Here is a 12283-nt window from a genome sequence, read left to right on the forward strand (position 1 = left end):
CCTTGCCTTGATTTCTGGCCATACATAATATTCTTCTCTATGCCGATTTGAGGTCTCTCTACCCACACTGAGTTCCTCATATCCCCACGTAGAAACAGACCAATAGATTTTCATGGAGACACTCAGGATTGAGGCCAGGGATATGGATCAAGCCTCCTGATTCACCTAGGGTGGCTAATTCCTTCAGAACTCACTCAATGCTCTGCCTTTTAATTTCCTATGGAACATGCTACTCCTTTTACTTAATGGAAGCAGGTTTACCTTGACAGGTATTTGAGAGTCTCAGCTACATGTAAGTCATCTTCACTGCTATCTCCACTCTCAGTAAGTTTCCTTACGTTTTCTCTTACCATGGGCTTTTCCTGCCTCTGTTCCCTGGCTTTCTTTAGTGTCTCATTCCAGAGACTATAGAAGCAAAATGAGTGTGGAGCTCTACTGGTCCACTCTCCCCAGGACTTCTTAAGACTGAGGATAATGGAGCTGGAGAGATGATTCAGTGCTTAAGAGTCCGTACTGTTTATACAGAAAACTCAAGTTGTATTCTCAGCACCCAAGGAGTATGGATCAAGATCACAAGTAACTTGAGCTCCAGGGTACCCAGCACCCTCTTGTGGCTTCTGCCTGCAATTGCACCCATGTGCATATACCACACGAAGATAGGGCTAATTAAAAAGGAAATAAAGCAGGAAGGTGGTAGTGTACACCTTTAATCTCAACACTCGGGAGGATGAGGAAGGTGGATCTCTGTGAGTGCGAGGCCAGCATGGTCTACACAAAATAAATCTTAAGAAAAAAAATGACTGAGGACAAGGGTGAAACTGGTGATAGTGGATTTTTTTTTTATGAGGAATCACACAGCAGAGAGTGAACAACGAGTTTTCTGGATTGGGAACATAAACCTCCAACACTGACAAAGACAACAAAAATGGTGGTGGCGGCTTATTTGCCGCCGCCGTCGCCTCGTCCCCCCCCCCTTTGGCAGAGACAGGCAGAGTGAATTGGAGCCCAGCCTGCTCTAGGAGAGCTAGTTCCAGGACAGGCTCTAAAACTACAGAGAAATCCTGTCTCAACAAACAAACAAAAATACCAATAAAATAAAATAAAATGAAATAAACAGAGAACAAGTTCTGTTCTTTGAGATGGAGGCATTGCTCCGAGTTGGACCAAATCTATTTAAAAGGGCACAATTTGGTGCTGGAGAGATGGCTCAGTGGTTAAGAGCATTGCCTGCTCTTCCAAAGGTCCTGAGTTCAATTCCCAGCAACCACACGGTGGCTCACAACCATCTATAATGAGGTCTGGTGCCCTCTTCTGGCCTGCAGGCATACACACAGACCGAACATTGTACACATAATAAATAAATAAATAAATATTAAAAAAAAAAGGGCACAATTTGACACGAGGCTTCTTACGGTTAGCAGAGACTCGTGTCACATACATTGTGGACCTGTTTTTTGAGATTGGACAAGACTAAAAATAAAACCATGGCTTCCAGTAGGGTGAGAATAGTGTTGTTATTCTCTTTTGTTAATGTAGAGACCAAGAACAATATATATATTGAGTATAGGCCACCGCGTTTTTAAATGGCGCCACTGACGAAAAAGGCGGGAAGTCAGGGAGGGGGCGGGGTAGCGCGGGGTAGCGAGGGGGAGGAAGTGGCAGTGAGAGGAAGGAAAGCTGCCAGGGTAGCACTGTGGAGTGCTTTATTCTGAAATGGACCAAGTCCAGTAACAAGGGACCTGTGGTCAGGGCTAATTGGTGTGATGGTCCTCGGCTTTGAGGTGGGAATTTACTGAGAACAAGGGAGCCAGCCACTGGTGGCGAGGGAAGTCTAAAGGGACCCGAAACAGACCAAAGGGCACGGGATCAAGAGCAGGGTAAATTTGCTTCTGAGCTGGCCATTTTTCAACCTCGCTGAAACTCCTCACCTTGAATGACAGAAACTGGGACTTATTTCCTGGTTTTGTTGAGTCAGCTGCCTTGGACTGAGCTCCACAGAGACGCGCCTCCCTGTCCTCACAGCGTGGAGAAGGAAATCCCCGCTGTCTCAAAGGAAGGGACCCCCTCCCCGCGGCCGCCCCCGCGAACGGCTGACGGAAGCCCTGCCTCTCTGGCGACCCTGTGGCATGGGATGTGTAGTTTCTCAATCTCATAGACTATTGTACGTTTAATACTAGTGGTGCTTTTAGTCCCTTGCCACTTTCAACTCCACCTTAATGGGAAGCTTGCCTTCTGAAATTCTCCTTCCAGAAGTCACCCTCCCCGAGCTAACTGTCTTTAACCTAGATCTAGTGGTTTAAACATGAAGATAGGAAATTTGCACAATTTGTTTTTCATAAGTCTGTAATTATCCTAACCTTTGTCATAACTCCTGTCTCTTTAAAGATTTCACATCAGATGTTATATTTGAAAATATTCACGAGTAGTATCCTCCTTCAAATACTCGTAAAAGTAGAGGTGTATTTTCAGAGTGTTGGGAGAAAAGCTCAAGATCAGGAAGAGGGCTTAGAAAGCGATGTAATTTTAAGAGAAAAAATATGTTCCTTCTCTTTATTATACAGACTCAAGTTTTCAAGGTATTTGACTAGTACAGAAATAAGATTAAGCCACTTGAGTTTGTAAATCAGTGTGTCTATACTTTACTTATAGATATTCATATTCTTACCAGTTTCCCCCTTTATTAGTCAAACCTCTTACTATGTTCATATTCTTTTTATTCCAGAAGTGGATCCTATCTGGTATTTTGGGCACAAAATCTGTTTTTAAATCAACTGGGATACAATTTTGTATTAGTGTGTGTATATTTCTTTTTTATCTCTTAAAATTCTGGTTTGTTTGTTTTGTTGGTTTGATTGTTTTCTAAAGAGAGAGAGAGATAGGGTGTGGAGTTCGGTGGTTGAGCAGATGGGGAACATCTGGGAGGAGGTGGAGGAAGGGACACCATGATCAGAATATATTGTATGAAAAATATTTTAGTAAAAAAGAATATGGAAAAGGACAGTGGAATTTTCTATTTGGAATTACAAAACGCCTCCATTTTAAAAATACTAAGCCGAGGACATAGCTATATTTTGCATTTCATTTTTTGAATGTAGCTACAGAATTGCTACCTCATCATCAGATCTATCCCACCACCTTGAAATTCACTGTATAAACTTCTACATCTAAGGGAATGATTTAAAAATACAGGAATGTCAACAAAAAGAAAGTTCAAAAAAGGTAGTTAAGAAAGATTAATGCATACAACCCCAAAAGCTTTACTGTGAGAAGAGTAGAATAGTACACCCCCTAGATAAATTTAGATCAATACTCTGTCCTCGTGCCAACATTTAATAACTTAGGAGTCTTGAGAATATTTTAAACTTATTTTGTATTTGATGCATTTGTGAGTGTTTGATATATATATATGTGCATCACCTCTGTCTCTGTCTCTCTCTCTGTCTCTGTCTCTGTGTGTGTGTCTGTGTGTGTGTGTGTGTGGTGCTGGTAGAGGTCAGAAGAAGGCATAAGATCCCCTGGAACTGGAGTTAGAGAAAGTTGTGTGATGTGGGATTCCTGTCTGTATGCTATGAATATGTTTTATTATCATTGGTTAATGAGGAAGCTGCTTTGGCCTATGGCAGGGCAGAATATAGCTAGGTGGGAAAACTAAACTGAATGCAGGGAGAAAGAAGGCAGAGTCAGGCTGATGCCATGTAGTTGCCCAAGAAGCAAGATGTGAGGTTACAAACCACGAGTTTGTGGTAAAATATAAAATATTAGAAATGGGTTAAGATATAAGAACTAGCTGGGAATATGCCTGAGCAGTTGGCCAAACAATGTTATAATTAATATAATTTTTATGTGATTATTTGAATCTGGGTGACTGCGAAATGAAAGCACAGTTTTCATTTACAGTTGTAAGCGACCTTGTGGTTCCTAATATTTGAATATTGGTCTTCTGGAAAAAAAAAAAAACAGGCAGTTCTCTTGACTGCTGATGCATCTCTTCAGCCCTGAACCTCGAGAACCTTGAGAAACCATTGAGACCATGTGGTAGTTTAATTTTTTTTTTCTTTTGTGTGTGTGAGAGATACAGGGATGTGATATCCAGGGACGTTTGCAAACCAGGCAAACATACTGTCACTGAATAACTTCCCTAGCATTTTGTATTAAAATTTTTATTTTTAGATAGTGTCTGGTTAAGTTGCTCAGGTTGATAGTGAACTCATTTTGTTCACCTGGAACTTGTATTTCCTTAGCTTTATCTTCATTACATCTTAAATTACAGGGCATCAAATACAGCTCATGAGTTGAAAAATACCTGCTAATATAACAGTGGTAGAGATTGGGGATTAGGAAGCTTATTTTGTTTGCCTGTTTGTTTGTTTTTGAAACAGGGTCTCACTGTGTATCTTTAGATGGCCTAGAACTTACTATGTAGACCAGGCTGGCCTTGAACTCATAGAAATCCACCTGCTTCTGCCTCCAGAGTATTAGAATTAAAGATGTGTGGTACTTAAGATTGGTTACAATCTGGCTGCCAATCATAAAAACTGGCTACAGGGCAATTGCTTAGGGCCTTAGCTGGGGTTATCCTTGTGGATTCTTGGACATTGCTCTAGAGCCAGGTTTCTTGCTAACACCATAATGGTTACCTCAAGATATCTCTTTCCTTGCTCTCATCCTTGTCCTTCTTCCATCTCGACTATCCCATGCCCTTAAGTTCTCCTTGTGTACTTCTTGTACTGGCTTTTTGGGAACCTATTCTCTTTGGTTGGATACTTTGCTCTGCCTAGACATAGTAGGGGAGGGCCCTGGACTTTCCCCAAATTAATGTGCCTTACTCTCTCCGAGGAGTGGATGGGGTTGAGGTTGGGGGTGGGTATGTGGAGGGAATGAGAGAAGGAGAGGGAGTGGTAACTTGGATTGTGTTGGAGGAGATCCACTTGCCAATCTGTTGGAGAAGGGTCGCTTGTTGGTTCCTGGATGCCCAGCTAGCTTAAACCCAAAATAATCACACAAAAACTGTATTAATTAAATCAGTTTGGCCCATTAGTTCTAGCTTCTTATTAGCTAACTCTTATATTAATTTAACCCATTTCTATCAATCTGTATATCACCACATGGCTGTGGCTTACCAGGTGAAGTTCACAGTGTCTGTCTCCAGTGGCTCCATGGCTTCACCCTGACTCTGCCTTTCTTTCTCCCAGCATTCAGTTCTGCCTTCCCCGCCTACCTAAGTTTTGTCCTGCTAAATGTTCAAAGCAGTTTCTTTATTCATTAATGGTAATCACAGCACACAGAGGGAAATCCCACATCTGGATTGGTATGTAGAATGAAAAAAGATTGTTTTATTTCTTAAAAATAATAAAAAATTAAAAAGATGCGTGGCACTATACTTGATAATTATATTTGATATAACACAAATTCTTTTTGGTCTTAATAAATAAAAATGCAGAGTCAGATGTTAGGGGGTGAAAGCTGAGAGATCAGATAAGCAGTGCAGCCAGTCACTAGACTTCTACCAAATTCTTAGACTGACTGTATCTTCAGACTGTTTCAGACTGCTGCCTTGGACTGCATTAAGTTCCTGTCTCCTCCCATCTTATATTCATGTCTCCACCAAGCCTTATCACTCTTGTTTCCATCTCCCTAGTGCTGGGATTAAAGGCCTGTGACTCCCAAGTACTGGGATTAAATGTGTGAGCCACTGTTTCCTGGCTCTGTTTCTCTTTGAGGCTGGATCAATCTAGTGTAATCCAGGATGGCTTTGAATTCACAGAGATCTTCCTGCCTCTGCCTCCTGAGTGCTGGTATTAAAGGTGAGTGTCACCACTGCCTGGCGTCTATGACTAACTAGTGGCTTAGCTCTATACTCTGATCTTCAGGCAAGCTTTATTTGCTAGATTACAAACAAAATGTTACTACATTTAGATTAATGAAGATAGAATTTTTTATGGTAGACTACATTACTACCCTTGTGGGAAAAGACCAGAAATATTGTGTCCCAGTCTACACACTATAGGGATGAAGCAAGAAAGAAAATATGTAAAGGGATGAGGGCCTGACAAGGTACCCAATTGACCAGATATTTGATCTTGGATATTCTGTCCTCCAGGATATAAAGTAGTAAATATTTTTTGTTGTTAAAGCTACCTAGTCTATGCTATTCTGTTATTAAAATCCAACTAAATCAAACCAGTTTTATATAATAATTGAATGTGTCATGTATAAAACACCTGTCAAGGTAACTGCTAAATATTTAGTACTTAATGAATGGCAGGTATAGTAATTTTGTACTGGATAATACCACCATATTCTGAGTTACATGAGAGAAAATGAAATGCTCTCATATAACAACAAAAATTTTGCTTTAGCAAGTAAAATTAGATTCTTTCCTATGGTAACACATGCTACGTAATTTGGATATTGGGCTTATTCTCCACCTAGCTACACTTCAAAGCTCCAAGAGTTTTGTTGAGCATCAAATGTTTCAGTGCCTTTCAACTATCTTTCCATTTGCACTTTTTTTCTCATTCATTTCAACCAACACAAAAATATTCCCTTAGTTTTACCAAAATACATTTAAGATACTCTATCAAGTAAACACACTCAGTACAGTTCTGGGCAAGCCATGTTAACATGATGGTGTCTACATGTCTCACCTTGGCAGGATATTACTATTACCCTTCAGCAACTATCCGGCAATACACCAAGAATGCCTATTTGAGCGTTGTATTCTAGTATATAGTGGAACCAAAATATGTCTTATTCTTGTCTATTATAATTTTCCTTTTATTTTTAATTTATTCTTCTTTTATATAATACATTCTGAACACAGTATTCCTTCCCTCCACTCATCCCAGTCACCCCCACCTCCCTTCTTCACCTGAACATGGCATAACAAGATGCAATAAGATGAGGCACAAATGTGCATATCATGGCAGGACAAGACAACCCGGTAGAAGGAAGATGTTCCCATGAGCAAACAAAAGACTCAACCTCACTTCCTTTATTAGAATTCCCACAAAACCCCAGGTTAAACAATCACAGTATATATGCAGAGGGTCTCACTCAGACCCATGCAGGCTCTATGATTACTGTTTCAGCCTCTGAGCCTCTATGAGCCCTACTTTGTTAATTCTCTGGACTGTGTTCTCTTGGTGTCCTTGACCCCTCTGGCTCCTACAATCCTTCCTTCACCTCTCCTGCAGGTTTTCCCAAGATCCATCTAATGTTTGGCTCTGTGTCTCTGCATCTTCCTCATTAGCTGCTGGAGGAAGATTCTCTGATTACAGTTGGGCTAGGCACCAATCTACGAGTATAGCAGAATATCATTAGGAATCATTCATTTCATTGCCTTTTTTTTTCTGTCAGTTGTGTTTTGTTCTACCCTAGGTTTCTGAGCCATCGAGGAATTTTCCACTGCACTAGGTTTTCACATTGAGCCCTACATGTCCCCAATTCTAGTTGTCCCTTCCCAACCCCTCCTGATCTCTCCTATTCCTATCCCCACCCACCCCCGGGCAACCCACAAAATCTATTTTATTTCCCCTTTCCAGAAAGATCTATATGCCCCCCCAAGAGCAATCTTTCTTCTTTATCCTTTCTGAGCAAGACAACCCAGACCCAGAAAGAGAAACATGGTATGTCCTCACTTATAACTAGATATTAGCTGTTAAGTAAAGATAATCATGCTACAATACACAGGCCCTTTAGATTTTTTATTGTATTCCCTCGCTGTAATATTCATGTTGCTCAGTATACCAGAATTTGACATATTTGAAGATGAGATTTTCAAATTAATGCTAAGTCATTAGGATAATCACACATACAGTGGGACCGGAATGCTCTTATTTGAAGATTTGGGGCACAGAAGAAAAAAAAAAAAAGGATGTGCACATGAATAGAGAATGACCTATGAATAGAGAGCAAGAAGATGCCACTTAGGTTGATGACAAAGTCCCCATAGGAAATCAAATCTGCTGACATATTAATATTGGACTTCTGACTTCCAGAATTGTGGAAAAATAAATTTACCCTATTTAAGCCAATGTGGTACTCTCATAGTATCCCGTACAAGTTAATAGATTTTCCTGCATACGCATTCTTTCTGGATTGTCTCTAACCACAATAGTCTTAATAATCATGTTATAATGACCCATTTCCTCTGTGTGTGGATTATGGAGGAATTTCCATAATAGGATTATGTGATACTTAAGCACACAACATTAGAAACTATATAGATATGATTAATTAATCATCCACATGTTTATTATAGTCATAGGAGAGTCTTATATAAGTTGAAACAGAGGGCCACTTGTGTTCGCTCACACATGATAAATAACAAGGTTTCTAGAAGTCAGGTTATGCTAAACAAGGAAAAAACATCCTATCCTATGCAATTACAGTACATACTTTGATCACTTGAGGTCCTGCTGGCTCCACCAAATGTCAAGGCAGTATATAACATTAAAGCCTAATTTTACAAGTTTTATAGTTTTCCATTAAGAAATCTTTCTTCAATATTCTGATATATCATATGGAGGTCTGTATACTGTTCATCAGTCTCATAGGCTCATATAACCAATAAAGCAGCTTACTTTATCACATTATATTGAGTTGAAGTTTTCAAAATCCAAAGTGCCTTGCCTCAGGAACTTTATGCTCACTTTTATCTATTCTCCTTATTTTGCTGTAATTCCCATTGGACATGGTAATATTTTCCTCATAAGATTTTAATTCCTTTCTTCTGAGATTCTATGGGATGAAGTTCGATCTTTTCCTGAGCATCACCACTACTAGAAAAGAACTTTGCAAAGACCAGACACTCAGTTGATATATAAGAATATGAGAGATAACAAGGAGAATTAACTTCTTAAAATCAGTGTCCTCTCCCTATGCACTGTGTTCACTTAGTCTTCATTCCAGAGAATCTTTGCTGGCCCAGGCTTTCTTCTTCACATTATTAAAATGTACTTTTGACTTATAAAACCACAAAATATTATTCATATTAAATTTTAGAGGTCTCAGGAGGTAGCTCAGGAGGTAAAGATACTTGCTGTGTATGCATAAGAATCTGGGATTTTGTGTCCATGTACAAATTTATACATGGTCACATATGGGCCAATTCCCCCAGTTGTATAAAGGCAGATACAGGAGAATCCATAAAGCTGTCTGGCCATTGTCTTAGCTCCAGCTTCAGTGAGAGACTCTGTATCAGGGTAATAATCTGTAAAATAATGAAGTGGGCTACCCAGTACCCTCCTCTGGATTCATCTTATATGCATAGGCACGTAGTCGCACATACTCATGGGCTTATTCCATATATATATATATATATATATATATATATATATATATATATATACACACACACACACACACACACACACACACATACCGTACACATACTGTACACATACCATCAAACCCTTCATATTTTTGTCTTGCTCTTTGTAGCTTACATATTATCTCATCCTCTTCCTTATATGTACTTGCTGTCAGGCTATCAATTTTTCTGAGTGACTGGTAGATAATTTTGTGGACCATTTCTAGTACCATTAAGGGAAATTATTTAGAGCAGATGCTTAATTAATGCTCATGTAAAAACAAAGTATTAAAAAGAGTGAAAGGTTTGAATTATTACAATTAATTTCTCATGCAATTGGAGTAATCTTAATTCCAAATTTATTTCAATTAAACAATAAGTAAAGGATAAAATGTACATCAAACTATGATATAAACATTTTAACACACCTTTATTGATACAACAGTTTTATAAAAATCACTTTTCCAAACCTATCCTACCTTATAATGTTTTTAAAATTATTTATGCTGTACTAAGTTGTTTAAAATCATTAAACTTATCTAAAATTTAACAAATAGCAATAAACATGTTCGATAAAATGTTAAGAAGCGTAGACTGAGACAATTAACTTTGGTTAATAGAACATTTGCAATATAACAAAGAATAAAATATCTGTAATTTTCTCATCTATAGCAGGACAATAAGATACAAACTTCATTACTTTTAGCTTATAATACTAGCTTATAATATTTTACTACATAGAAGGCTGACAATTCTTCAACATTCTGGAAGACTCTCAAACCCAGCTAGATGTGGGAGGAGCTGTGGGCCTCTCACCTGAGATGGGTTCTGGACTTGACAACAGTGCCAGGCAGAATTCTCTCTCTCCTTGCTGCTCTATTAGCTTCATCAATCAGAGCCTCCGCAAACAGATAAGGAAAGGAAGCAGGAATAGTATCATGCATCTTAGATACAACCCACAGGACTTGCATCTTGGTGACTTCAGTACAGGCTCTGGGACCCCACCTGAACTCAAAGCATGGAGGGTCACTGCCAACAATTTGGCTGTATGAGAGGTAATTTTCCTGTACCAGATCTTTTGTTATGAACTTCCTAGGTTCCTCAAATATTGGATGATTCTGCCCAGGAAATACCCCCACAATTTTCAGGTATTCCCACACATCTTCCTCAGTGGCACTATTGCCAGTCGCGAAGATCATAGCCAGGAGGGTCATCAGGAGCCCTGTCTTGGGCAACCCAATTCTACTACTTAGTCTTCCCTCAGTGGAGAGACCCAACTTGCCCACAAGCATAAAGGACTGAGGACTGGAATCAACTTCTTTCAACTCCAGGCCAAAGACAATCTCCAGGTGCACAATGATTCTTCTCATGATCTCAGGGAAGTGTTCTTTGTGCTTCTTGTTAATCACCATCAACATATCTCCCCGTGTAAAGGACTCTTTGACCTTAAACTTCTGTAGTATAAACTGCATCAATAAACGTGCCTTCCTGAGAAGAGGATCTTTGCGTGCAGAGTGAAAGGTAGAGACTATAATGGAGTTGAATGAACGTCTCTCAGCACTTAGAACTAAAGAGTCAACATTTGTATCAGAAGTCTCACCACCTACAGCACCTGTCAACACTTCTGAATCATCGGAAACAGAAGCTCCATCCCCTTGAGTATCCTGGGGAATGTTGGTATCAGGGGAGCTGGGAAGATTCCCTTGATCAATAGAAGATGTTGCCTCCTCCTCTGCAGTGGGCTCAGGATCAGGCAGACTTTGACTCTTCTCCCGTATGTTTTGACGTTTAGCACGAGAGCGGCCCTTACTCTTGTGGCCCCTAGGCATAATGACTTGGTTCAAGCACAGCAGGGTAAGGATGTAGGCAGGAGGACTGGCAAAGCATAAATCTGAAGGGGCAAAATGACACTGTGTGAGCACCATGCCTTCACTACATTAGAGAGTACCTTTCCTTTAACAAGGTCCCCACTATGCTGCTTTCCTAAACAAGTTTCTGGGAACTCACCGTGCTCCTATTATCCTAGTCAATCTGTATCCTGAGAAATCTGTGGAGGAAATAAATTCTGGTTAGATGACTGCATGATGACCAGGTTTGAGACATCCTGGGGTAAGAGTATGAGCTAACATTGATCCTCATTTGCTAAAAGGGTTTTGGTACAGTCTGAATACCTACACATACATCCCCTTGCTGTTCTGTTAACACTGCAGTGCTTCCTAGTATCATACAGAAGAAAATTTAAGAAGACATGTCACCCCTACCACTCATTCAGGAGCAAACACAGATTACTCATGTAGGCAAAAAGGGAGATATTTGTGGATCCCTGCTGTTATCAGGAATATAGTTCCCACTGTGAGCAATATCCTCACTATGAGCCTACACCATCCCATAGTGACAGACTATCCTCAAAATAAATATTTCACTTCCCTCTTTTCCCAATGACAAATATCAAGGACAACTCAATATTTAGGCTTGCCATTGAACATGATGAGTCCACCACAGAGGTGCACAGTTCTGCATGCAACCCTGCCCAACCCAGATTTAAATACCCCTTAATTTTCATGACTTTATTGTAATTAGGGTACAGCTTTCTCTTCTCTGGACTCTTCAGTTTTCCAGGTAGGATTTTATTCCTGAGAAGAGCAAGGGAAATCAATTGCCACTGAGCCTAACTGCCTGCTATGTCTGAGGATTCTGAAGACTTTGTGGCCTCCTTTCAGGTGGATTATAGTTTGGAGGATTTACAGTGGATTTCACTTTGCCACATTTTAAATTCTGATTATCTTTTAAGGCATCTGGCACCAGTTAACAACACATGGGACAGGAGGCCATACCTCTCAGACCAAGCAAGGCCTTACTGCCTCAGGAAGGGAAAGAAGTAAAGGTCTCACAATTCCACCCTTACCCCTTTACTGTACATCTATCTGGTCCCATGAATAGAACCCCAAAGTTGAAAATATGCTAGCCCTC

General features: G+C 39.9%; 1 protein-coding gene across 1 annotated transcript; it reads right to left on the reverse strand.

Moving 5' to 3' along the window:
• Positions 1–10112: 10112 nt before the first annotated feature.
• Positions 10113–11142, reverse strand: LOC130868318 (melanoma-associated antigen B6B-like). The gene has a single exon (XM_057760586.1). The coding sequence runs from the start codon at positions 11140–11142 to the stop codon at positions 10126–10128; it is 1017 nt and encodes a 338-aa protein (XP_057616569.1). The 3' UTR covers positions 10113–10125.
• Between the last annotated feature and the right edge of the window lie 1141 nt (positions 11143–12283).

Source organism: Chionomys nivalis, chromosome X, assembly GCF_950005125.1.
Source record: "Chionomys nivalis chromosome X, mChiNiv1.1, whole genome shotgun sequence".
NCBI lineage: Eukaryota > Metazoa > Chordata > Mammalia > Rodentia > Cricetidae > Chionomys > Chionomys nivalis.